This window comes from Aquarana catesbeiana, linkage group LG03 (genome assembly GCF_042186555.1).
Source record: "Aquarana catesbeiana isolate 2022-GZ linkage group LG03, ASM4218655v1, whole genome shotgun sequence".
NCBI classification, from domain to species: domain Eukaryota; kingdom Metazoa; phylum Chordata; class Amphibia; order Anura; family Ranidae; genus Aquarana; species Aquarana catesbeiana.
The window spans coordinates 510302259-510328837 of NC_133326.1; the positions used below are offsets into that span (position 1 = coordinate 510302259).

At 43.0% G+C, this 26579-nt stretch overlaps 1 protein-coding gene and 1 long non-coding RNA gene across 6 annotated transcripts in view; one reads left to right on the forward strand and one right to left on the reverse strand.

The window, feature by feature from the left end:
- GRIA1 (glutamate ionotropic receptor AMPA type subunit 1) overlaps nucleotides 1-4192 on the forward strand; it is a 462487-nt gene extending 458295 nt beyond the window's left edge. For all 4 annotated transcript variants that reach the window (XM_073621138.1, XM_073621139.1, XM_073621140.1 and 1 more), the window contains exons 15-16: nucleotides 396-530; nucleotides 2055-4192. In XM_073621138.1, coding sequence (XP_073477239.1) covers nucleotides 396-530; nucleotides 2055-2243 — 324 coding nt within the window. In that variant the 3' untranslated portion in view covers nucleotides 2244-4192. The remainder of the gene's footprint in view (nucleotides 1-395; nucleotides 531-2054) is intronic.
- LOC141132571 (uncharacterized) overlaps nucleotides 1-26579 on the reverse strand; it is a 130579-nt gene that overhangs the window by 26433 nt on the left and 77567 nt on the right. For both annotated transcript variants that reach the window (XR_012242927.1, XR_012242928.1), the window contains one exon: nucleotides 23835-23943. This is a non-coding gene — a long non-coding RNA (uncharacterized lncRNA). The remainder of the gene's footprint in view (nucleotides 1-23834; nucleotides 23944-26579) is intronic.

The window sequence follows — 26579 nt, forward strand, 5'->3', positions numbered from 1 at the left end:
GCAAATTGAAAGACTGTAGTTTCTTGAATTACTTTTCTTTTTTACTGCAGACACAAATTTATTATTGTTATAAACAGGCTTTTCATCTGCCATTAAAATTATTACTTTAATCTGATGTTTCTTTGATGTTTATGTGGACTATTCATTTAGGAATATGATCCAACTATGTAAATGGAAGACAACTTCAAAAAAGCTTTTAACCCCTTCTTTGTTGACTGCCCGTTAAGTGCTGCTGCTTGTTGTATGTTGCTAGTGTGTTGGACTGGTCTGAGTTCTGGATTGTGGATGTGGGTTTCTCAGGAAGCTTGAGGACATGTTCATAATATCTGTTGCCATGAATAACACATTCTTTCTCTTGCTCTCTCCCTGCTCCTTTCTTCCGTATCTGGTTCCAGGATAAGACAAGTGCCCTGAGCCTTAGTAATGTCGCTGGAGTCTTCTACATCCTGATTGGAGGTCTTGGCTTGGCCATGTTGGTTGCTCTCATTGAGTTTTGCTACAAGTCCAGGAGTGAATCTAAAAAGATGAAGGTGGCATCTGTTCTTTTTACATATCTTACATTTTAAATGTGTTCTTGTCTCACATTAATCTAAATGATTAGGGTGGCCATATGTACATGTGCCAATTTTCACACACTCGAGCAATGCAACCACTCACAATAATTGGATCATGTATGGATTACCAAGAGATCTACAATGAGTATCCAAGAATGACAAGTGTTTAACAATTATAAGAAATTTCCTCAAAAAACTTGTTGAAAGTGGAGAGGCATTAGAACACCTGTCAGGTTTTTATTGCAGTCTGTGTCCCCGTTAGGTATATTCACCTTTTTTATTTGTCCTGGAGACTGTTATCACTAAACGTGAAAGAAAATCCCAGATTTATGATCATCAGTACAGCAATAGAGGGGAAATCTTACAAAAAGTAACACTAGTTCTGGGGACCCTGGTGACAACCAGGGATTTCCCTTACTTTAAAGAGATTTCCTCTCACATTCTGTTGTGGCCATGTGACAGGGAGTGAAGGAAAATCCCCCCAATGGGACACGGATGGCAAAAAAGTTACCGGGTTTATACCCCTTCCTTGCTCTATCTAAAATGAAAAAAAAAATTCCCCAGTCCTACCTGTCTTTTGTGTCCTCTTCCCACCCCTATAAAATGAGTGATTATATTGTGTTTAATGCAGCATTTACCACCAAGTTGATGCAATCACTCGTGCTTAGAGAAGTGCTGGCAGACTTATGGGTTACTCAGTTGTGTGTGGCATTCAACCACCCTCTACTGTCTTCAGTCAGCTTAAAAAGAGACATTCCTTTACTCCCTTCTTACCTGCACCCTTGCAGAAATTCTAGTCCAGTTACAATACAAGCAAAAGGTCACTGTAAGTTTGTAAACAAGTTCTTGACCAACAGTGATGTGCAGTGATGGCCATCAAAATCTAAATAGTATTGCAGTAGTGTAGGTGATTGGCACACATCCTAACATTTAGTGGTATAGTTTACACTGTAAGCATAGGTTCACATGTATTCAATTGCTGCATGCCATGTTTGTGCAGGAACAGCACCTCATTCATTTTAATGGGCTACTGTACCTGTGGAAAACACAGGAAAAAGGTCCTTGCACCATTTTAAAATTGCAGCTGCAGTGTGCTTTTGCACCATGAGGTTTCCCACAACCAAAAACATGCTGCATTTTCAGATTATAATTAATGGCACCCTCACGCATCTGCTAAAAAAGCAGCATGTTTTGCCTGCGGTTATGGGAATGACTTCAATTTACATGCATTTTTGCACCCTCATATACAGTTTGTGAACCTAGTATAAAACTGCCAATACTGAAGAAGTTTAGTAAACACTGCATCAGAGGCAATGAGTTGGCACTCAAACAAAAGAAAGAAAAAATATTTAGTTTTAGATATAAATGAAATACCCCTCTAACCTACATTGACATATAGTTTTGTAAACTAAGAGATCTATAAAAAAATGTAATTTGTTTCATGAATTCAAATGTCTTGCAGAAAGGACAGGGGCTAAAACCCCCTATCCTCCTCAAAAGGGCTTCTGTTTAATTCCACAGCAAACAGTCACGGAGACGGTCCGAATGGCAACTTTACCAAGACCTTCCACAGCAGGAGGTAGCGGTGAAAATGGCAGAGTGGTTAGTCACGACTTTCCCAAATCCATGCAGACAATTCCATGTATGAGTCACAGTGCAGGGATGGCCCTAGGAGCAACTGGATTATAATACCAGCAGACTTCACACTACCTGGTGAAGCAGTCATGACCTTCCCCCGTTCCAGTGCCAAAAACAGAAAGGACACATTTTATGGACTTTACACAAGTCACTCAAAGATTTATTTTTTGTTCACGTTGTCCTTTTTGCCATGTGTGGCAAACTTACACATCAATAAACTGCAATAAAGAGCTGATATTGGGAAAAACGGAGATCCTACCCTGTGGGCTGGACATTTGAATGTTTTTCAATAGACTCTGATCCCACAATGATTCAGCTCATCAACTCTTAGTATATTCAATTATTTTAGGGAAACATGTTACCATTTTTTTTTAATCCTTTCCAGTGTTAACTTTCTGAGCTTTCTGAACAAACGTGGGCACAGTATCTGCTGGCATTCCCATTAGGATTTGAAGAAACAAGAACCAGAATGTCTTTCAAACGAATAGCCCAGAAAGATAAGGTTGAGGTACATAGTGTCATCTTCGAGCTACAAAAGGCATTATAACAAGAGAAAGAGTTGTACTAGAGACAGACTAAAAGCTGTACTTAGCAAATGGAAAGCAAAAGAATAAAGAAATATTCAAGACTATAAGACCTGTCGTGCAAGATTACAACAAAAGAGACAACTGGACAGCATTATTAAAGACTGGTAAGGATGACTGCCATGGGATATCTTGTTTACGAATGTGGTTACAAGTGTAAGCCATGAACGACTCTACAGAATAGCATCGGTAATTTCAACAATGCACAACCACTAGAACTTGATATCACTTTGCAAGAGTAAATGGTTTATGATTGTGTTTCAAGACATATAATATGACAAAGAATCCCCAACAGATCTGAGTACAGGCACAAGCCATGTAGGTCTTTTGAACTTTTACTGTAATGTCTACAAACATCTAGACATGAAATGTATTGCTTTAAGCGTTTACAGTCTTGTATAAGTTGCCAACTGTTGTAAGGTGGTTAAATAAGAATGTCAATACCTTTATACATCGTATAAAAAACAACATAAGATTTGCCAGCAGTTGTGGGAATATCATCAACGTAACCACTTTCAAAAGCTATGAAAGGACTGGACTTTGATAGATACACCAAGAACTGTGCCTGGGTTCATGTCAGCAGATGTTGTGGAGATATAGTTACACACTTAATCCCATACATTTCAACCAATCTTTTGTTTTCACAACTCAAGTCTTACCCACCCACAAGAGGGCAGAGATGCCCTTAAAGAGGTATCTTTCTAAAAGTTTGTGTTTTGAATTATCATGTTTCCGTTATTTAATTTTTTGAATATTTTATGAGTTCCTGTTTTAATGTGTGAAGAAGACAGATACTATACCTTGAACCTCTGCAAAAGTGTATGTTGCCATTTTGGAGTGGAAACATAATTTTCTTAATAATTCCTCAAAGTTCTGAGGATCTTTCCAGCCATTTGACTCAAAGGGCCTTGCAACTACTGGAATTGACCTTGAAAATTCACAAGGGCATTGCAGCAAAACGTTTCTTCTTACACAGAGGAGCCTGTTTGCTCAGTGACTACAAGATGAGACTCGGTGGGCAGCCGGACACAACAAATCAGCAATGGAGATGTTGCGTGTTCAGTTGTAATTTGTATTTTTATTACACTTTCTTAAAAACAGGTGTGGAACCAAGCTTGGTTTTTAATTCCAAGAGTGGATTCCACATGTAATCCCTTCAGGTGTTTCATTCCGTTTTTCCTCTTTGATACCTGGATATTTTTTCTCCACAAAAAAGCTGTATTTGTTTTAACTCTGATGTCAAAAAGTGCTAAGCGAGACTATGTTTGGTCAAACAACAGAAGCATCATAGTTTGGCTTGTTTTCTAGATGTGATGGGGGAAGAGTTGCTCTCATCAGCATCTCCTTGCTTCTTGCATATCTCCTTTGTTTTATTTTTTTTCTTTGAATTAATATAAAAAGGACGTGATTTCTTTCTTTGATGAGGCAAAGCAGCTTCTGTATACAATTTAGAGTGAACGTATGTGTGGTTTGAAAGAGTATTAATGTACCTATAGGTACAGGATGAATGTCACTTGTGAAACAGGCCCACCACTGATAACCCCTTTCCATGCCACACCTCCTCTGCATATTAGCTGTGTGTTGCAGATAAATTTTTGCTTCAGATTTTTTAAATGTATACTTCAATTGAAATAACTGAAATCAATATTAGGTATACCTTGTACTACGAGGGGTCTTTAAAAAGTTTCCACACTTTTTAGAGTTAAAAAAAGTGCGGAAACTTTTTGAAGAACCGTCGTAATAGGCTCAATTTTCCCAAGCCTACCTCCAATTTCTTGCTACAGAAGATGCTCAAGATGTGAAAATATGACTGTGAAGTACAACAGACACCATAGTTTGATCATGCTACCTAGTGCACTGCGCTCCAACAGACCTGGTTGGAAATACCCTCTCTTCCTCAGCACTACAAGTCTCTGTGAGGACATTTATAGTTAGGGACATGACATGTACTTATTTTGCCAGCATAAGGCACTGCAATGGTAGGGCGGAAAGCACATTACCACTGAGAATGCAACTATGCACTGTTTCCTCTATGGTATTATAAAAAAATACTCTTCTGTACTTTGCCCATTCAAGATAGCTCATCCATTCCAAACGTACCTCCTTTGTGCTTTTCAGCAGTCTTGTTTCCCAGCAAAACTCTACATATACTCTAAATATTTGTATTTTCAGATCTGAAGGAGCACTCATGTCTCTAACAATTAAAAAAAATGTATCTCCCAGCACACTTACCAGCTAGCCAGCAAAAAAAAACATTTGCATATAAACAGTTTTAGTTGCACAACATTTGCAATATATGTGGAAGCTGCACTGCCTTGTCAATGCTCAATGCTCCTCTTCATAGTGCAGTCCTAACATTAATCTATGAGAGTCTCCGTGTTTGAGCATTTGTAGCAGTGGATAAATTAAGGGCATGTACTGTATGCCTGGAAGGAACACATTCTTCCTAAAAGGGACACACCAGAAGCCTAGAAAAGCACAATGGCAGCTGAAGGCATCCAATGTGCCCCCATGCTATATCCAGCAAGCTAAACGAAAATGGCAGCCATCTCAATTTAAAACTAGCTTTTACAGCAAGATGCACATGGAAGGACTTTGCACATAGCAAGCAAAACAAAATGTATATTTACCAGCTAGCCAGCAAAAATATGGCTACACTGTATATTGTCCAGGAATAAAAGCAGAAAAACAGGTTTTAGCTGCACATATGTCACTGTCTCCTGTTTTTCCCACAATTCACTGCTGGGTAACTGAAGGACCAGTTACCAGGTCCAAGCACTGTCACGTAATGTTCTTAACCCAATCTGAGCTCTAAGTCATTAGCTTGTTTGCCTGCCAGAGCCCCAGAATTCCTGGTCGGCTGTGAGTTGGAGTTCACTACAGGCTGGAAGAATTGGAAGTAAATAACCACCCTGAAGGGCATAGGCTATCCAATAGGCCTGAATGGGCAAACTAGTGGGCACAATTGAACACACATTGTTTGCTTAAAATGTCTCTTCATGCTGAGCAACATAAAATAAAATATAGCAGTGAACAGAGATCCATTCAGTGCTATATTGAACAGATCCCACTGGTTGCAATTGTGAGTTGATACAGTTTAGCAATAAAATAGTTCAGGTATGGTTTATTAAAGAAAAGTGTTACTTTAGGAGTTGTACATATGACCTCACATTTACAACTCAAGTACTGAAATCCCTGAACTGTGTATCAGTTAACACCCAGCATTTATTAATAAAATGCAGTAAATCCCATAGATTTAAAATCCAGTGGTAGCTATATGGCTGTGCCACACAGGATTAAGCTGGCCTCACACAGTAGTGTTTGATTAGCATGTTCATTGTTAGCACAGGTTCATGTAGCACACCTGATTGGCTAAAAATGCTGCAACTCATTCTCCTGTTTTGGTGCTGCTGTGAGGAGATTGCAACAGGCTGACATGAAGACAGATTAGGTATTTACACTAACTGCCCTTACATAAAGTGACCGTTTCAACATCCTGATAAATTTTCTGGTGAAGTCCACACTGAAACAACACTTTGTGTAGTGTCGAGCTCCTGGGTCCCACTCCACGGAATACAGTAGTGACATGAAGGTCAGCAGGAGGAACCTGTGAGAATTGCGGGGGGGGGGGGGGGACTGAGAAATCTTTTGGTGATGTCCACATGGAAACTGACACTTTTGGAAGTGTCAATCTCCTGACTGACACTCCCAAAAGTGTCAGTTTCCATGTGGACATCACCAACAGATTTCTTCAGTTCTGTGCTAACTTCAATGGCAGGGACAGCTAGAAAGGTGAGTATTTATTGACTTTGATGTCTTTTTACATCTGCCTCAGCTTTAGGTCTAGTAGGCCAGTGCTTATATTGTACAATTAATGGTAAGATTGTATGAATTAACAAACAAAAATGTTATCACTAGTCTCAATCTTTAAGTGAACCTGCCATTGTGTTTAAAAAAGTGAACTTATAAGCCTTACATAAAAACAGGTACAACCAGATGTCTTCCATCCTCTTCAGTAGCCAGAGAAGCTTCCTCACTGCTCCTGTCTGATACTGGTTTCACCCTGTTAGCACAGACTTAACTTTTCCAACTTTGAGGCAACATTAAGTTACACCCACCTTCCACTTTTATGTCCAGTAAGAGATCGTCAATAGCAAAATGTGGTCATTTGCCATTGAATTGGGTGGGTAGGATCAGAAATTAAATCAAATACGCACATTTTAGTTGTGGTATACTAGAAAAGTACTGCATATTGAGTCTCAGGTACAGTCTCCAGGAAAATTATGGTAACTTTATTTACAAGAAAACTAAACATGGTTAAAGTAAACTTGTACTGATTTTTAAAAGCCCTGCCAGAGAGAAAACACCAGAAATAACGTGCTATTTACCCGTATTAACTAGAAATGCTGTTTCGTTGCCCTCCTCACTTTTGTGACTGGGGCCTGACTTTTCTGACTTCAAGGCTAAGCACTGCCCACTGCTGTTCCACTGTCCAATGAGAGTGTCTTTATTGCCCACTGAAGCAGTTTGATTGGAAAGCACAATAGAAGTTGGCATGGTTTAGCAATCAAGTCAGGGAAAGTCAAATTCCAATAACAAAGTTAAACTGAATCATAGAGGCGAACAGAAGAACTTCACTATGCACTGTTTAGACATATAACATAAAATTTATGCAATTTAAAAAGAAAGAAAAATCACTTAGCACTTGACATACTAAAATGTGAAGTTTGATTAAATTCAGTGACCCTGAGCTTGTTTTGATAAAAGTATCATCTGAATTGGAAGTGCTCACAAGTTCACTTTACTTCATCTTGGTTCACATTTTTCTAAAGTTGGCTCTGCTTATGGGAGTCTAATCGAGCAGTCAGGCACATGTAGAGGAATTCAAACAAAAATGAGTAAGTTTCCCATGATGTGCCCTGTGCAAACTGTGTTGGTAGTTAACATGTTGTAATGGAGGGGGTAGGCACTTTTTTTTTTAGGAATGTAGAAACTGGACTGCCCACTTTATTTTTTTTCCCCAGGACTCTTGATTAACACATTCGTACATCTGTATATTTAGGAGCAAAATGAAGGCATGGTACCAAACCAATATCTCTTATTGCTGCATATTAGAGATTGAATGATCATATAGCTGAGTTAAACCTACTAAACTGCCATTAGGAGTAGATAGCAGCTGCTCAAAGATACCATACTTTAAAACAGCTGCTGAAATGCCTAGAAACCATAGAAACTTAAATAACCTATTACTCTCTATATCCAACCTGCCTGCAGGAACTTATCATTGGTCCCTTAATATGATGGATGAACTTACTGACATAGCATTGTAGAAGGGGGGATAGATAAAGCTTATCTTTCTCTATTGAAGTAAACATTTGCATTAAGAGTGTGCTTAGTTTCAGGACACCTGGGGCAATTGTCTGAAGATACCTGCTCCCTTGGCTATAATTTAGTGAGCTTTAAGGGCTGACAGCTTTGCTTGAAGCTGAAGCTAATTCAAAGCTGAAATCACAGCTTTGGACAGAGTAACAGGTAAGAAAGAGCTCAGGCGTGTTCGCAACGCCACGTGTTGCTCCTCCTCAGCGCTAATCACAGGCAGTGAGACATTTCCCGATCCGCAGCTGCACAGATCGAGAAATGTTTCACTACCTGTGATTAGCGCTGCGGCGTTTCAGCCTCCTGGCGGGCGTGGGCACGTGGAGTTGCGAACATGCTTGAGCTCATCCTTAGTAACAGGATTACAATACAATCACATAAAGAGAACACAGCCCTTGGAATTCATAAAGACTGACACAGACAGATTTTGCAAAAGTGTCTTGCGTGTGCACTAGTGGTGGTACAGTGTGTGCCAAATTCATGTACCTGTCTTGAACTTGTACTTGAATTTGGCACATGCTGTGCCAATTTTGGAAAGCATGCGAGCCACATTTACAAAAATCTGTCTCTGTACGCCAAGAAAAAGTTGGTCTTAATTACCTCCATTTTTGTAAGATATGAACTGTTGGAATTTAATTTTGAATTTGGTGCAGGTGTTGTGCCACAATGTAGAAGTAGAGTAAATTAGAACTACCAGAATTCGGCGCATGAGTCGCTGTCAGGGCTGAAACTGTTGCAGATGTTTTTTGAATTATAGTAGGAGCAACACATTATTAAGAGCAATTAACGCCAAAAAAATGGCGCAGCAGCTATATTGAATTCCCCCCAATGTCTATGGTGCTCCAGGGTTTCTTTACAAAACGGAGAGTGTTGTCATATAGTATGAAGGTGGCAACCCATATGAACAAGGTGTTTTAGGTCCCATATATCTTAAGAGTAGCTGTACCACATAAGTCTTCTTTGAGAACCGATTTCTGTTACTATGTTCTTATTTTAAATAATAGCCTCCAAAGCCAGCTGTTTATTAAAGTGCATCTTAAAATACTAACACTTACTACTCCCTGACGTTCATTCAAACACAGACTCCTCTTTAGAATTTCTGCTATGTTCTCCCAGAGCTCAAAGCAGAACAGTGGCCACTGGCCAGGCTATGGGCATTCAGATATTTACATATTCCTAACAAACATTAATAAACTTTAAAACTAGTGCTCATTGACCTCTGTGGTTGTAGGCACTGTGTAGTAATTCATCCCCAGAGTTTACAGCGGACGCTTCTCAATTTCATTTTCACTTTCTAGCTTAGTTCACCCCTGCCAGCCTTCTATTCAGTAATGTAAACAGGGCGGGTACACAGAAAAAGGAATGAGAAAAAAGTGCTGAAACCCAACATGAAGTGCTTGACTGCTTTTGTTGTTAACTTTAAGGATGAATTGCCTCACAGTGACTGTAACTTCAGAGAATAATACATAAGAGAATCCTACTCTCTACCATGACGAATGGTAACCAAAACTGAGAAGGGGTCGAGAACACAACCTGGACCAATGGTGGGGAAGTCCCACTACTAGCTTTACTTTTTCTCATGGTCATCTCATCAATTTTGAATGAAGTGACCCTTAAAGCCCAAGTGTGGCTAAAAAAAAAAAAAAAAAAAAAAAAAAAAAAGCACAAGCGACATAACTTACAGTCAGTAGCATATGTCTCTTGTACTGATTCTCTTCTGTAAGTAGAAAACCTCTTCTATCCATACACCCCCAGCACCATAATCTTCCGTGTAGCAAGGGTTAATAGAGCCAAGGGGCTGTCACAGGCTCTCATAAAGAGAGCCTGATTATGCCCACTCTGTCTTCCCAATTGTTCCATTCATAAAAGCCATACTACAGTTTCCAAGAATTAAACAGGATCTATAAATGGAGGACAAGCAGATGATAGATCCTGTTTTTGTTCTGTAGTACATAACTGTAGTACGGCTTCTGGTGTAGCTAGGTCGGAAGGGTAGTCATCATGGGGCTCTTATGATGAAAGCTTTTGGAAGCCCCTTAGTTCTATTAACCCTCACCACACCGGAAGATTACGGGGTGGGTGGGGGCATGGACAGAGGAGGATTTCTTCTAACACAAAAGGAATCAGCACAAGGAACACATCCTACTCACTGTAAGTTATGTCCCTTGTGCTGATTTTCTGTTTTTAATTTTAGCCACACTTGGTGGTGGGGTGGTTGGTATTTACAAAGCTGGAGCAAGCAGTATCTGGTGCAGCTGTGCATAGTAACCAATCAGCCAATAAAACCCGGGAGTAGATTTGTTACTATGCACAGCTGTACCACATTCTGCATGCTCCAGTTTGAGTCCCTCCACCACATTTAGGCTGTAACATCTTTACATACAATGGCATGGAAATATATTACAGCCAGGAAATGCAGTTCTTTGTTTTATGACATGTTTTATGTTTTCCTTTGTAAAGGAAATGTGGATTTCTTATTGGCTGATCTTTTTGGCCTATAAAATGTGAAATGCTTCATACTGAAACAAAGATTTATCGTCATCTTTCCATCTTGTTATATGTAAATTAGCCCTCAATGTTTAAGGGTCTTTTAGTTAATATTTCTGTTGGGCTTGAATGACAAGAAGACTTAGCATGCTCATGAGATTACTGTTTGAGAAAATAATCACAAGAATGATGCTGCAAAGGCTACTGACTATAACAGGTAAGTGCTTTACCCGGATTTCAAGTGTTTATATTTTCTTCTAAATGCCTTTTACAAGTTACAAGAATGATGCTGCAAAGGCTACTGACTATAACAGGTAAGTGCTTTACCCGGATTTCAAGTGGTTATATTTTATTCTAAATGCCTTTTACGAGTTATAACAAACCAGGAACACAAGAAATAAGAAGACAGGTGGGTTATGGCTACACAGTTTGGTAGTTCAGTATAAAATTATAAGCCACAATTTGCTATCTTGAAAAGTTACAATTCAATAATATTTTGTGGCAGCCCAGAGAATGAATATAAATTTAAAGCTGAACATGACCCAGGAATAAAAAGAGGCCCAAATTGCCCAAATCATAGACTAGTTTGCCTTTTTTGTACTCATGATGCTATGAGCTAGCCCACAAAACACTTCTCTGTCTTGGCAAGCAGGAAAAGTGTCCTGAATGCCCATGTGCTCTGAAATACACTTCATAAGTTAATTGAGTTGAGAACCAGGCCCCACTCCTTTTTGCCCCCAAAGTTTGACAATGAATCCGTAACTACGATGACAGCCGTACTAGCTACCCATCATAGTAATGAAGATGGAAAAAGGCCTGCGTACTGAGTCTGACCCATCATACACAGAAGTTAATGTATTGAAGAGTACCTGGGGTTTTTTAGGCACCTGCGATGTCTACACTAAGGAGGACGTGGCATGCAGGTGTACTTTTGCATTAAACTTGTCCAACTTTTGAGTGGTATTTTTTCTTTTTAGTGGGCTGTCAGTCCTTGGTTCCCTCAATGGTCCTTATCTCAACTGCCATGCAATTGAAAGTGGAACTAAACTCTCCTCTCCTTTACAGCCAAGGAAGTGGCCATCCTTGCCACTGTTTGATCTGCTTGTGCAGTGGATGATGGGAATTGAATTCTTGGAAAGTTTACAAGCAGTGGCATACATAGACTGCAGGCGGCCTTTGATACACATCGATGCTTCTCTACATCTTTGAATGCTCTTTGGTCATGGTGCCATCTGGCCATTGTTTTCCTTCAGCATAAAGTCTCAGGGTACATGAAGTAACCTGCATCTGCAAGTACACCTGTCTATTATGCCTTTGCTGCAAGCTTCATTTCACCCTTTACCACCCAGTTCTCAGTTGCATTATCACCAATGCATAATTTTCTATTATTATTAGCAGGGCTAAATTATGTTGTTTAATGTCACTAAAATTTAAAATGGTTGTAAAGGGCATTTTTTTAAATTAAAATAATAAACATGTTATACTTAACTGCTCTGTGCACAAAGCAGCCCGGAACTTCCTCTTCTGGGGTCCCCTGCCGGCGCTCTTGGCTTCTGCTCTACTCTGTGTGCCCTAATAGGAAGCCGCTTCCTATGGTGGCATACCTGCAGGCCCACCCTCTAACCAGGCTGTGCGCACCCACTGACACAAACAGCGCATCTCAACCCCGCCCCCTGATCTCACCTCACAGGATTTGATTGACAGTAGCAGGAGCTAATGGCTTCTATTGCTGTCTCTGAAACTGTGAGCAGAGAGAGGGAGACCAACGCCTCTGCAGACAAGCGCAGCGCTGAATCGAGATAGGACTCAGGCAATTATAAATGATAAACGGTGAGGGGGGGGGGATACAGACAATGCATTAAGGTAAAAAAATGCCTAGCCTTTAGAAGCACTTTATTGCCACAGGAGCAATATAGAGTATCAATGGAGAGCCATTGTCTATTGTGACTATCTGGAGATCTCACCTCCTGTGCACTCCTCAAGTAGTGTTGCCATCTTCTGCAGCATTTTTTAATGATAAAACCTGGAAAATTTACTGGCAGAGCACATATAACTCCAATTAAAGATGAAAACAACTGATATTTAAACAGTATAAACACAATATGACAACACTGACAATACACATAACAAGTAATTTGCCGGTTTACACTTAAAAAGTCAACACAGCACAAATGATCAGCCCCTGATATTTACAGGCAGTTGTAAAATCACTGATTTTGGCAAACTGTCAGTAAATTTACTGACAATTGGCAACCCTATCCCAAAGGTGCCTAGATTTCTGCAGACTGTCACATTACCCATCAACTTTTGAATCAACTTATTTCAGTAACTTGAATCAACCGAGAAGAATTTGTGCCTAAATCCCATTTTTACTATTGCTTTTATACAAATGAGATTGGTATTTAAGGCCAAATCTCAATTCGAATCGTTAATAGGCAGGCTGAACGTACCATGTTAGATCGATCAACTTGGGCACAATTAGCCTGCCGGATTCTCTTGCATTTATCGCTAGTGCTTGCTAGCAGGGACAGCTTCCCTCCCTTGCCCCCCGCTGGGAGAAGACAATGGCCCGGTAGGAGGGATTTAGTAAAACAAATACACTATTGGAGGCAGGATGGTTTATATGCAGAGCTACTTTCAAGTTGATAAACCAGCAAATAAGATGAAGGAGAGGTGGCTTCACATTAGCTGAACTATAGAAAGTCTTGTACCCCCTCCAAGCGTCCCCTGCATCCCCTTCTTGATAATGACAGGTGCCAAGCATGCATCTTTAAGATAAAACTCTAGTTTTGCTGAAAAAGTATATATATTGCAAATGTTTTAGCCAATTTTAGATTCTTACCTACTCCCATTGTGACGAAATGTAGGCTTTATTGTTCCCTTACTCCTACTGACTAAAGCTGGCCATACATTGACAGTTTTTTTTGTTTGTTTTTTTAATCTAAAAGTGAGGATGGACAGATCCCCCTGCCAGGCTATTGTACTCTGATAGGAACTGGCTGTCAGGGCTGGTACAAGAAGGAGAAGAAGGGGCGGATGCCCTGGGCGGTACAATTAGCTGGAAGGAGGGGGGCGTAGGTGAAGTGCCGAAGCCCAGTTGCTGCGGATCACCCTCCCACGTGCTCTCGCAGCGGGGAGAGCAGCTGTGTCTCTGTGTGAAGAGAGCAGCTGCGTGATCTTCTTTCCCCCCTTCTCATGCGGCTGTACTCGGGAGCGGCGCCCTTTCCTTCTTATTGGACAGGAAAAAATAAATAATAAAAAAATGAGCACAAAGGAGGATCATGGGACATGTAGTCCCAAGGACTGGTCCATTGCAATCTTAAGAGGGAAACTGCGGCCCCCAGCATGCCCAACTGAAGGGGAGGGAGCCAGGCTATAGATGGCAAGTGACAGGTGGCATCTGGCAGCAGGTGACAGTGGCAAGTGATACGTGGCATCTGGCAGCAGGTGACGTTGGCAAGTGACACATTGCATCTGGCAGCAGGTCACGGGGGGGCGCAGTTTGCCATCTCCACCCTGGGCACCAAATGACCTTGTCCTGGCACTGCTGCCGCAATTCGCACAGTGTATGGCCAGCCCAAATGGGAGAATCTGCCTCGGTTATCACCATCTTAGTTTTCTCATTGTCACAATAATAAATGAAAAAGCCCTGGCATCCCTTCAGTCTTGAGATTTTGAAAATATTTCACCGAAAAAGAAATCATTATTACAGCTGATATCTGTAATTTGACTTCAACTCCTGTGGAGACTTCAGAAAGACACAGAAGATGAAGGGGAGTTTGTACACCAATAGTTTACCAAATGCCTCCAGAATGCTGTGTTTTCAATGAACTGACATTTGAATTTCATAGCAGTTTTAAAAAATCATAGCAACTGCAGATTAAAATGAAAAGCTGCTTTTGCATAACATTAAAGTAGATATAAACCCTTAAGCCTCATTTAGACTAGGGTTTATAGCCACCCCCGTTAGGTTGCAATGGCACATGTCACAGTCCTAGTGTTTTGATTTGTAGCCGCGGCAAAAATGATCTATCAAGATGTGATCGGCGGGCAGCAAGCCTGTTGAATGCTACCCATTCAAGGAGTTACAACAAATGGTGGAAGAGGTATCACATCGCCTCTTCACCACCTGTCAGTCATCTCTAAAAAGGTATCCAAACGCAGATGGCTTTTCAGAGGAGCATCAGTTTTAAACGCTCATCTAAACCTAGCCTAACAGAATGACACTCTATTTGCTAAATCACTGTGTATCATAAACATTGTCATTTTTTAAGCTTGAATTTCAATTTTCCTCAACCCTAAACCACTTGCATACTCAAATGATTTTCACACCATTTTAGGCACACATAGGGCTTTCACTATTAACTTGTTTTTAAAAATACCCTGAAAATATTTTTTCAATTAAACAGAAGATTTTACAAAAATGCAATAAAAATAAGTTTTACTATGTTTTCTGCATAACTTTTTTTTGGATAATTACCATAATTCAAATATATTCACTAAATGATTTCCTCCTATTTCTTTTGAGTACAAAGACACCCAATCTGTGTAGATTTGGACACATATGTCAGCACTATAGGGTCCATATGCATGTGCATATTTTAGTTTTCAAGAAATTAGGCAATTTCCTTTATTGTGCTTTCAAGCCTAAGTCTAGTCAAAAAAAGTTTTAAAAGAAAATAAGCACAAGGGACATTACTTACAACCAATGTGATGTGTCACTTGTGCTGATGGCTTCAGAATTAGTTGAAATTTTCTATTCTTTAATACTCTCTCTACCTCTACTGCCATAATCTTCCAGTGACACAGGGGCCCTATTAGGCCATATGCACTCAACATAAGTGCCGACTATACCCACCCTTTCCGCTCCCACCCCCATCCATAGCAGCTGTACTATAGTCTTCTATCAATGAAAAGCAATCTATGAATGGAGGAGGCCAGAGGCATAACTAGAACCTTAAGGCCCCGGTGCAAGAAACAATGAAGCCCCCCCTGCCTGACCCCCTTCCATCCGAGCCCCCCGGGCTTTCAGTTCTGGGAGGGCATCCATGGACATCCTCCCAGAACCCTGCCTCCCGTGTGTCCTCTGGGGCGGACACAGCTGATCACAGATAACGGTAAGGGGTCAATCACAGTTGCCCTTTACCATGTGATCAGCTGATCATATGTAAACAGACTTGCTGGTTATCAGCAGTCATTTCTTCCCACCCTGTGTCTGTGTGAGGAAAAGAGATTGATTAACTGGCAAGACTGTCAGTACATTGTTTACACTGATAATCAGGTACTGATCATCAGTGGCCATCAGTGCAGCCTATCGGTGCCGCCTATCAGCACCACCTATCAGTGCTCATCAATGCCGTCTATCAGCGCTGCATATCAATGCCACCTTTCAATGCTTATCAATGCCATATGTTAGTTCCCATCAGTGCCTCCTATCAGTGCCACCTATCAGTGCTCATCATTGCTGCCTATCACCGCTCATTAATGCCACCTATCAGGGCAGCCTATCAGTGCTGCCTATCAGTGCCTCCTCAGCAGGACTCTGAGCTGAGAGCATCTCTCATATACAGCCCCGAGCCTGCACTGAGAGTTCCCTCTCCCTCGCATTGATGGGAGAGGAGAGAGATGATCTGCTTCTTCTCCTTCCGCCCCTCTCCTCCTGTGTGCACCACGGGAAGTGTAAAGTCCAGCAGCTGAATGATCAAATTCAGCTACTTTGCTTCACACTTCCCATGTGAGGGAGAAGGGAGAGGCAATTGTCAGTACAGGCTCTGCGCTGTATGAAAGAGATGCTCTCAGCTCAGAGTCCCACAGCCAGGAACCCTGCTGGGACCCCCTTGACAGTGACGGAACGCCAGGGCCCAGTAGCAAGTGTGACCTTTGCGGCCCTGGTAATTCCAACACTGGAGGAAGCAGACCTTTCATTATTTGCCCATTGTCAATCCATAGATCACGTGTCTTTCATGGAAGCTGTAGTGCAGCTCCTATGAATAGACTAGATGGGCGGACAGTGTAGGCATAGACTGGTGCTGCATCTAACCCCTGTAGCATCAGAGGAATACAATGATGGGGGGGGGATCAGAGGACAGAAGATTTAATTTAATTTCTGTGTTTTTGTGCCCCCTGGTAATAGTCTATGTGAGCTCCCAAACTTCTCTTTTTCCTCCTTACTTCCTTTTGTTTAAAACGAGCAGTGCATGCTAGTTGCGCCGCGTACACTGTTGTATGCACACTACACATCACATAGTCCACAGTCCCTAGTTCATCTCAGGAGCTAGCAAGAGAGGGTGACTATGCTCCTACATACAGTGGGATAATGGATAACGAATGTAGACACCCTTCAAGAAGAAGTTGGATCACACAGAAGAAAAAGGGGTGTAGTGCATGTTCGTTATGGTCATGTGCACTGCTCCATGCACTCTTTATATCCCACAGTCCCTAGTTCATCTTAAGAGTGAGCAAAAGAGGGTGGTTACAGTCCTACATGCAGTGGGACCATGGAGAACAAATGTAGCCACCCTCTAACAGGAAGGTGGACCACAAAAAAAGAATATGGAGATTTGCAGGCAATAGAAGGTATTTTTTTAAATTAAGACATGCTTGAAAAAGATTGATTTTTTAAACCAGACTTTAGTGTCACTTTAAGTTTAATCAGTGGCGGCTGGTGCTCAAAATTTTTTTTGGGGGGGGGGGGGGGCAAACAAACTGAAAAATTCTGAAATAATAACCCCATCGATTGCAGCCTCACTGTACCATCATTTGCAGCCTCACTGTACCATCAATTGCAGCCACTGTGCCCATCAATTGCAGCCACTGTGCCCATCAATTGCCGCCACTGTACCATCAAACACAGCCACTGTGCCATCAAACACAGCCACTGTGCCATCAAACACAGCCACTGTACCATCAAACACAGCCACTATGCCCATCAATTGCCACCACTGTTCCAACAAACACAGCCACTGTGCCATCAAACGCAGCTACTGTGCCCATCAATTGCTTCCACTGTGCCATCAAATGCAGCCACTTTGCCCATCAAATGCTCCCACTGTGCTATCAAATGCTGCCACTGTGCCATATCAAATGCTCCCACTGTGCCATATCAAATACTCCCACTGTGCCATATCAAATACTCCCACTGTGCCATATCAAATACTCCCACTGTGCCACCAAATGTGCCACTGTGCCCCATCAAATGCTGACACTGTGCCCCATCAAATGCTGACACTGTGCCCCCCGCCCGCCGTCTGCACTTACCCTGTCTCAGTGGGACAGCTCCTCGATGCTCCTTGATGTCTTCTCCCGTCCTCTCTTCCAGTCCTCTGCTGTGATTGGATGCCTGATAGGCGTTCAATCACAGCGCCTGTCGTTTCAGGGGTAATCAGGGGTAACAGATCCGAGCATCTGATTGGCGGGGAGGCAGTTCAGTTTTAGGAAAGTGAATATTCATTCGCTTTTCAAACGCAGCTGATTGACCTGCGAGCGCCCACCATGGCGCTCGCAGGTCACCTTTTTTGACGCCTATTAGAGCCTATGGCTCTAATCAGGTGCTTCAAAAACACCCCCCGCTGCTGTAATTCAGGGGCCCGGCGCCCAAAAAGTGGCCGGGCGCCTGAATATTGAGTGGCAGCGGCAGCCATAGATAGATTCATGCAATGCATGAATCTATCTATTGGTGCAAGAGGGGGTGGCAGGAGAGAAGGGGCGGCGCCCATGCGCCCTTATGGACGCACCGCCACTGAGTTTAATAGCTGTAATGTATGCTTGATTGGTAAAAAAATAAAAATAAATTCTACACTGTTCATTGCCTGTCACAGAGTCCTCCTTTTGCCCTCAAAGCTGAAGCTGCTGCATAGTTGCCAACAGTCCCGATTTTCCCGGGACAATCCCGATTTTGGGACCCTTGTCCCGATTTAATTTTGTCCCGGGTGTTTTCCCGAATTTTTGGGGTTTGTCCCGAGAAAATCGTGAGTGTTTTTGTAAAAAACGGCAACGGCTCCACAAAAATGGCCGCCGTTGCCTCCACGAGTCAGTCACAATGTTCCCCTTGTGTTCAGTGCAGGGGAGAGGGGCAGCCAATCCGCTTCTCTCTTCAGTGTACAAATAGAAAATTCTATTGTACACTGAAGCCTATTGGTTGGAGGGATTGGCAACCCCTCCCCGCTCTACACTGCACACAAGGAAGACGTGATCAGCCTCCACTGCCATCACCCTCCCCCCCCCCCCCCCCCTGTGTCCAACGGAGCTCAGGGAATAGTGGGAGTGACGGGAGGGAAGAAGGGAGGCTTTCATCTGGCTGTTCAGGAGTTGTCTGACACTGTGAGTAGTGGCCTGTCAGTGTAGTGGGGGAGAGGAGAGATAGGGGGAGGGGGTGTACTCAGTGTATGGGAGGCTTGGAGCTTTCCCTGCAGTACACTTCTCAAAGGCTGAGGTCCAGCATGGATGGACTGGGGCTCCGCTGGCTGGGGACATTGATGGTCCTGGCTCCCCTCTTGCACACCATGTCACCACCATACCTGCACCCCCCTCTCCCCCCCGTGTCACCACCATACCTGATTCCCCCTCCCCCCTGTGTCACCAACATACCTGCACCCCCCTCTCCCCCCCCGTGTCACCACCATACCTGATTCCCCCTCCCCCCTGTGTCACCAACATACCTGCACCCCCCTCTCCCCCCCTGTGTCACCACCATACCTGATTCCCCCTCCCCCCTGTGTCACCAACATACCTGCACCCCCCCCTCCCCCCTGTGTTACCACCATACCTGATTCCCCCCTCCCCCCTGTGTCATCAACATACCTGCACCCCCCTCTCCCCCCTGTGTCACCACCATACCTGATTCCCCCCTCCCCCCTGTGTCACCAACATACCTGCACCCCCCTCTCCCCCCTGTGTCACCACCATACCTGATTCCCCCCTCCCCCCTGTGTCACCAACATACCTGCACCCCCCTCTCCCCCCTGTGTCACCACCATACCTGATTCCCCCCTCCCCCCTGTGTCACCAACATACCTGCACCCCCCTCTCCCCCCCCTGTGTCACCAACATACCTGCACCCCCCTCTCCCCCCTGTGTCACCACCATACCCGATTCCCCCCTCCCCCCTGTGTCACCAACATACCTGCACCCCCCTCTCCCCCCCTGTGTCACCACCATACCTGCACCCCCCTCTCCCCCCTGTGTCACCACCATACCTGATTCCCCCCCTCCCCCCTGTGTCACCAACATACCTGCACCCCCCTCTCCCCCCTGTGTCACCACCATACCTGATTCCCCCCTCCCCCCTGTGTCACCAACATACCTGCACCCCCCTCTCCCCCCTGTGTCACCACCATACCTGATTCCCCCCTCCCCCCTGTGTCACCAACATACCTGCACCCCCCTCTCCCCCCCTGTGTCACCACCATACCTGCACCCCCCTCTCCCCCTGTGTCACCAACATACCTGATTCCCCCCTCCCCCCTGTGTCACCACCATACCTGATTCCCCCCTCCCCCCTGTGTCACCACCATACCTGATTCCCCCCCTCCCCCCTGTGTCACCAACATACCTGCACCCCCCTCTCCCCCCCGTGTCACCACCATACCTGATTCCCCCCTCCCCCCTGTGTCACCAACATACCTGCACCCCCCTCTCCCCCCCTGTGTCACCACCATACCTGCACCCCCCTCTCCCCCTGTGTCACCAACATACCTGATTCCCCCCTCCCCCCTGTGTCACCACCATACCTGATTCCCCCTCCCCCCTGTGTCACCACCATACCTGATTCCCCCCCTCCCCCCTGTGTCACCAACATACCTGCACCCCCCTCTCCCCCCCCGTGTCACCACCATACCTGATTCCCCCCTCCCCCCTGTGTCACCAACATACCTGCACCCCCTTCTCCCCCCTCTGCTGGGGGCACCTTATGTAAGGACAGACTCTGCTGGGGAAACCTGATGGCATCTGGTGGCAGGCGACGTGGCAGGTGACACGCTCAGGGGTCCCACTGATTCTGCATTATGGTGAGTTGAATGATTTCATTATTTATATTACAATGTAATAATAGTAATAATGCGCTTCAATCATCCTGACACCATAACAACCATGGTGCCGGGATGATTGAAGCGCTAACACCAGGTGTTTGGAGTATCTTTATCTGCTGATTGTTAAACTCTGGAATACACATTGCTATTATGGTGTAGGGTCTGGGTCTGCTTTCCCTCCATCCCTCTACCCCCCTTTCCCTCTGCATCCCTCATTCACCTCAGACTCTAACCACACCCCATTTAGCCACGCCCATGTAAGCCACGCCCACTATTTCACGTAAACCACGCCCATTTTTTTGCGCGGCACGCGCCGCATTTTTCCTTTTTTATATGCCACGCCTACTAACGCATGCCCTGCCCCCTAATTATAGGCTGACTCCGCCTACAGCCAAAAAAAGTGTCCCTAATTTTTTTTTCCCAATGTTGGCAACTATGCTGCTGTGAGCAAAGAGAAGCTCCTAAAATGTAACAAGGCAGCGGGAAAGTTTGTTGCTGGATACAAACTTTTTGATCCCCATTATTCATTAGTCATGTTAATCATATGATTTGTCACCACCCGTAGTTGTAGATCGATTATTCAGGGCCTCAGTTGAACTGTGCAGTGGCTGCTGGAACTCAGAGCAGTCTCTGAAGACTTTGGCAGCTGAAACTAACAAGAATTTAAGCACTTCCCATCTAGCGCATGTATACATACATCCTGGACGAGAAGTGTTTATACCAGGATCATGGATCCTCATATCAAAATTTTCAGCCAGAAATCGGCTTAACTGTGAAAGTGACCTAAACAGCTCTACAGCCACTCGGTCACTTTTACAGGGTTCAGAAGGGGGCCCTCCCTCCTGCTGCCGCCCCCCACCTTTCAAGGGCTCTTCTGTCCCAACCGTAAGCGGTTCTATTTTATTATATTCTATTCTATTTCTTTATATTGGCTTTGGGAATTTACAAATGCAGCAATTTAGATATTGGATGAAAGGTTTAACACTGGGAAACATTTTTTTGATAGATAAGTAGTGCATTATATATACAGCTATATGGATCAGACCAAAATGAGGGACAAATGAGAGTGAAAGAGGGACAGAGGGACTTTGTTCCAAATCAGGGACAGTCCTCCAAATCAGGACAATTGGGAGGTATGGTTTACCTGGTCGTTACTGGTTTGGAGGCAGCCAATCAACTAATTTGTTCAGCTTCCTTGGAGGGCAGAGGAGGGATTAAGAGTCTTATAAACCCTTGATCTCTCAATAAAGAGTACCTGTCACAGCTCAAGTTATCACAAGGGGTGTTGTTTTTCCCTTGTGATAGCAATAACATTTAAAAAAATTGAATAAAGTGTAAAAAAAAAATAATAAAATACAATTTTTTAAAAATTCAAAGCTTTCCCGTCCCCCCCATGCTCACACACAAATGCAAACGTGCATGTAGGTCTGTGCGAGTGTGTAAAAAGTGATTACACCACACATGTGAGGGATCACCGCAAACGTCAGAGTGAGAGCAATAATTCTAGTACCACAGCTCATCTTTAACTCTAAACTGGTAACCTGTAAAGGCTTTTAAATCATCGCCTATGGACAAAATACTGTAGTTTGTTACCATTTCACAAAATTTTGAATCTTAATGTTTAGCATCTATTTACTCGGCACAACATCATCTTTTAGGCTGGGTTCACACTGGTACGACATACGCTCCGACTTTAGGAGCACATGTCGCATGACGTGTATAAATCAATGGTTCCCTATGAGAGCCATTTTAACTGGTCCGACACAAGTTGGTCCGACTTTGAAAAAGGTTCCTGCACTACTTTGGTCCTACTTCAGCCCATTGAATATCATTGAAGACATGAAATCGCAGGGCAAAGTCGGATCCACAGTCGTACGACTGTCATGTCGTACTAGTGTGAACCCGGCCTTATACAGGCAGTCCCCAGGTTACAAACAAGATAGGGTCTGTAGGTTTGTTCTTAAGCTGAATTTGTATGTAAATCGGAACAGGTACATTTTTTAAGTGTAACTCCAGCCAAAAGAATAATTTTGGATAGCATAGGGAAGGGTTAACACCCCTGTAACATTTGTTTTTCTGTCTGTGCCCCTATTCAGAAGATTTCACCTCACTTTCTGTCCCAATGACAATTGGATTTTTAAAATTTTGGGTTGTTGGGGAAACAAGGATTGGTGATGCAGTTCCAGTAGAGACACCTTTTTTCCCATAATAACTCTTACAGGAGTGAATTTCCCTTCCTAAGGATAGATTTCTTCTCACTTCCTGTTGTCTCCCCCCGTTTGTAAGTAGGAGTTGTTTGTAAGTTGGATGTTTGTAACCCAGGGACCACCTGTATTTAAAAAAAATGGGTATTATATTATGTTTCTGTGCACTAAGATGCATTTCAGTGTATTTTTTACAGAAAATTTGTGTTTGATAAACGGTTGCAAAAATAGCACAGCATAAAATATTGCAACAACCACCATTTTATTCTCCAGGGCATCTGCTTTCATAAACGATATAATGTTTGGGGGTTCTAGCAGAAAAATGCTGATTTTACATGATTGTGAGCAAAGTCAAAAAATTGGTCTGAAGAGCAGGTGGCTTATTAATATCTTCCTGGCATGAGCAACTTACCGGGATTACCTTAATGTACAGTTAAAGCTATGAATGAGCTTGAAATAATAAAATAGTGGCAGCTCCCACAATATTATTCTACTGTAAATGGATCACTTTAAATGTAAAATGTTGCTAAATATTGTACCACACGGTATACTGTCACATTATCATACATAGATCATAATTATTAGAGCACACTAAGCATATCTTTGCAAAAGTCATCCCCATTGTCTGCTTTAGCCCAAAATGGTGCACTAGAAAGAAAAAAACAGTCTTTTTTTTTTTCTTTTCTCCAGCAGCGAAGGAAGGGACCTTTTACATCATTCGGCTACTTGCACCTAATAATCGTTTTGGTTTAAAATCTTGAAGGATTGAGGATTAAAGTATACACTGCAGTGATATTTGAGGCATCTGTCGCTAGGCAACTCTCACAGACCACAGAATAGGAGGGGGCTACACTGCCGGCAGTGAAATGTCAAGGTCTAATAATACAGAGAGAATTTGAGTTTTTCTAGTAAAAGACAGCTAATTAACCTCACATTGGCACCAAGGAGCTTATCTATGTAAAATACCTCTGCCATTCCCTATGCGCTTTAAGGTTGGGGCTCTTCCAATGGATGTCATTGCAGTCAACGAGGATGCGCCCGGTGTTGTCATCGTAATGCAGGTTATCGGTGGTGACTAAAATAAACAGACATTTGCTTTCCTTTAGGCAATGTAAAGTATATTGCTGAATTCTTGTAACAAGTAATCACTCCTACAGTATGCATGCATATTACAGGCCTTAAAGTATATTTCCCTTTTTGCAGCCAAATTGGGATAACAAATACTCTATATCTGTTACATGTCCCCATTCACAGTGCATAACGTAAAAAAAAAAAAAAAATCATTTTAAAATTGCTGCTTACCTTTTTACTTGTTGAAAAATCTTATTGTGATGCCAGGTCTTCGTTATCAGATGTAAATTAGATGTGTGCACTATCCATCCAAGCAAATGATAAATGATCTCAAGGCTTGGGTGGTACATTGTATGTTACCCACTTGCTGATCACCCTATAGCAGTTTTACTGCTACAAGGCAGCAGCTGTGCACAGGATCACGTATATATATGTGATCCTGCACCACCACCTGCAGGGGGCGTACGTGTGTTGCTTTTGCTGTGGTTATTTACAGCAGAAGTCAACCTGTGGGTGCCAGGCATTTGATGTCCACCAGCACCTGCCGATCGTCAGGCAGAGACTCAGAATGGAGCTCTGCCTATGTAAACAAGGCAGAGGTTCATTCTCACGGGGGCGGTGGGGGGTGGGATAGATTCTGTGTTCCTGCATAGCAGGGACTAGAATCCATGTCTCTCCCTAAGTAATAGCAGCACACATAGGAAACACAAAAAATGGCTAGGCACACAGTTAACACTTTGATCGCCCTAGATGTTTAACCCCTTCCCAGACAGTGTCATTACTAAAGGGACAGTGCATATTCTTAGCACAGATCACTGTATTAGTGTCACTGGTTCCTGCTTGCCTAACGCAATATTGCAGTACCGCTATAAGTGATGATCATCGCCATTACTAGTATAAAAATAAATAAATGAAAATTCCAATAAATATCCCATAGTTTGCAAACGCTATAATGTTTGCGTAAACCAATCAATATAAACTTATTGGGACTTTGTTTACCAAAAACATGTAGCAGAATACATATTGGCCTAAATTATTATTATTAATTTGGATATGTTTTATAGCAGAAAATATAAAATTTTGTTTTTTTTTCCAAAATTGTCTTTTTTTTTTTTTGTTTATAGTGCAAAAATCAAAAACCGTAGCCGTGATTAAATACCACCAAAAAAAAGCTCTATTTGTGGGGAAAAAAAAATGACAAAAATGTATTTGGGTGCAGCGTTGCAAGACCGCGCAATTGTCAGTTAAAGTAATGCAGTGCTGTAAGTTCCTTTTTAGGTTGCGAATGCAGTGCGATTTACCGCACGATTGGGGTGTCATTTAGAAGTAATGGCATCACAAACACGTCCCACGTTTTGCAGTGATTTGAAATTGAAAGCACAACTAGTTCATTTTACATGTATAAAAGGTAGTCATACACTATACAATCTAATTGTACAATCTCTGTATAATTTCCTTTAGATTTACCAAAACTATGGAATATGAGGACCCTATTTATCCATTCACTCTGTATCCAATCAGGCAGGCCTTTGCACTACATCAAGGGCGTCCAATCTGCGGCCCATAGGCCGCATGTGGCCCTGAGAGTTTAGCATGGTTTAGCATCTGACCCAGGCCCGTCTAGAGGGAGGTTGGGCAGCTTACATTGACAAGGCAAATTCACGCTTGGAGGGATGCCGGGATGATGTGCAATTCTAGTTGATGGGTGGAGGGTGTGTGTCAATGAGGTCAGCTGGTAAACTGCTTCCTGTGTCTTACTGGCTCTTATGTCTCAAATTTATATCAGACAGACTGAAGCTTTCTAAGGAATGCAAACAGGGCTGAGGTAATCATAGAAAGTATTTTATTTTTCTGCAACCGAGATACATTAATGGTACATAGGGGAGCTGGATTTTAGAGCTTAGCCTTTAAACTCCTCAGTTTGTTTCAGTGTATCGCGCAACTATTGGTACTATTTCGGCGCACACCACAAACATTACATACATTTTTCTCACCCATCCCCTCCACCTGGGAGGGACGCAATTGTCCATCTTTCCTCTGGGCGCTGGATGACCTCGTTCCGGCACTGGTTACAGTCATTTTTTTTTTTTTCCTTTTCGGATAAAGGTTTTACATGAATAAATAAAAGTTGATCATTGCAAGCACCCTGTCAGTGGTGAAAGGTTTGTCTCATCTCTGTAAACTGATACATCAGGAAGACAGCTTGTTCTTTTGTAAAGCAAACATACTGCAGGATCACCAGAGGAAAATGAAAGGAAAAAAAAAACTTAAAAACAAAACGAATGCAGCCATCACATCTAAGAATTGGTAAGCTGCAATATAATAAACATTTGCTTTTGAGTTTAACCACTTGCCGACCACACTATAGCCGAATGACAACTACAGTGAGGACAGAGAGTTATAGGAGGCCGTCCTATTACCGCCTCCCGTGATCGCGCCCTCCGCTCCCCGGAGGACACTGCTGATCACAAATTGAGGTAAAGAGCTAATCAGTGGCTCTTTACCACGTAATCATTGGGGCCCAATCCCAGCTGATCATGAATGTAAATAGAAGCCCGTTATCAGCAGTCCTTTCCTGATGCTGACAGCATTAGGAGAAGAGTGCCAATAACTGGCTTCTCTAAAAGGGACATGTATACT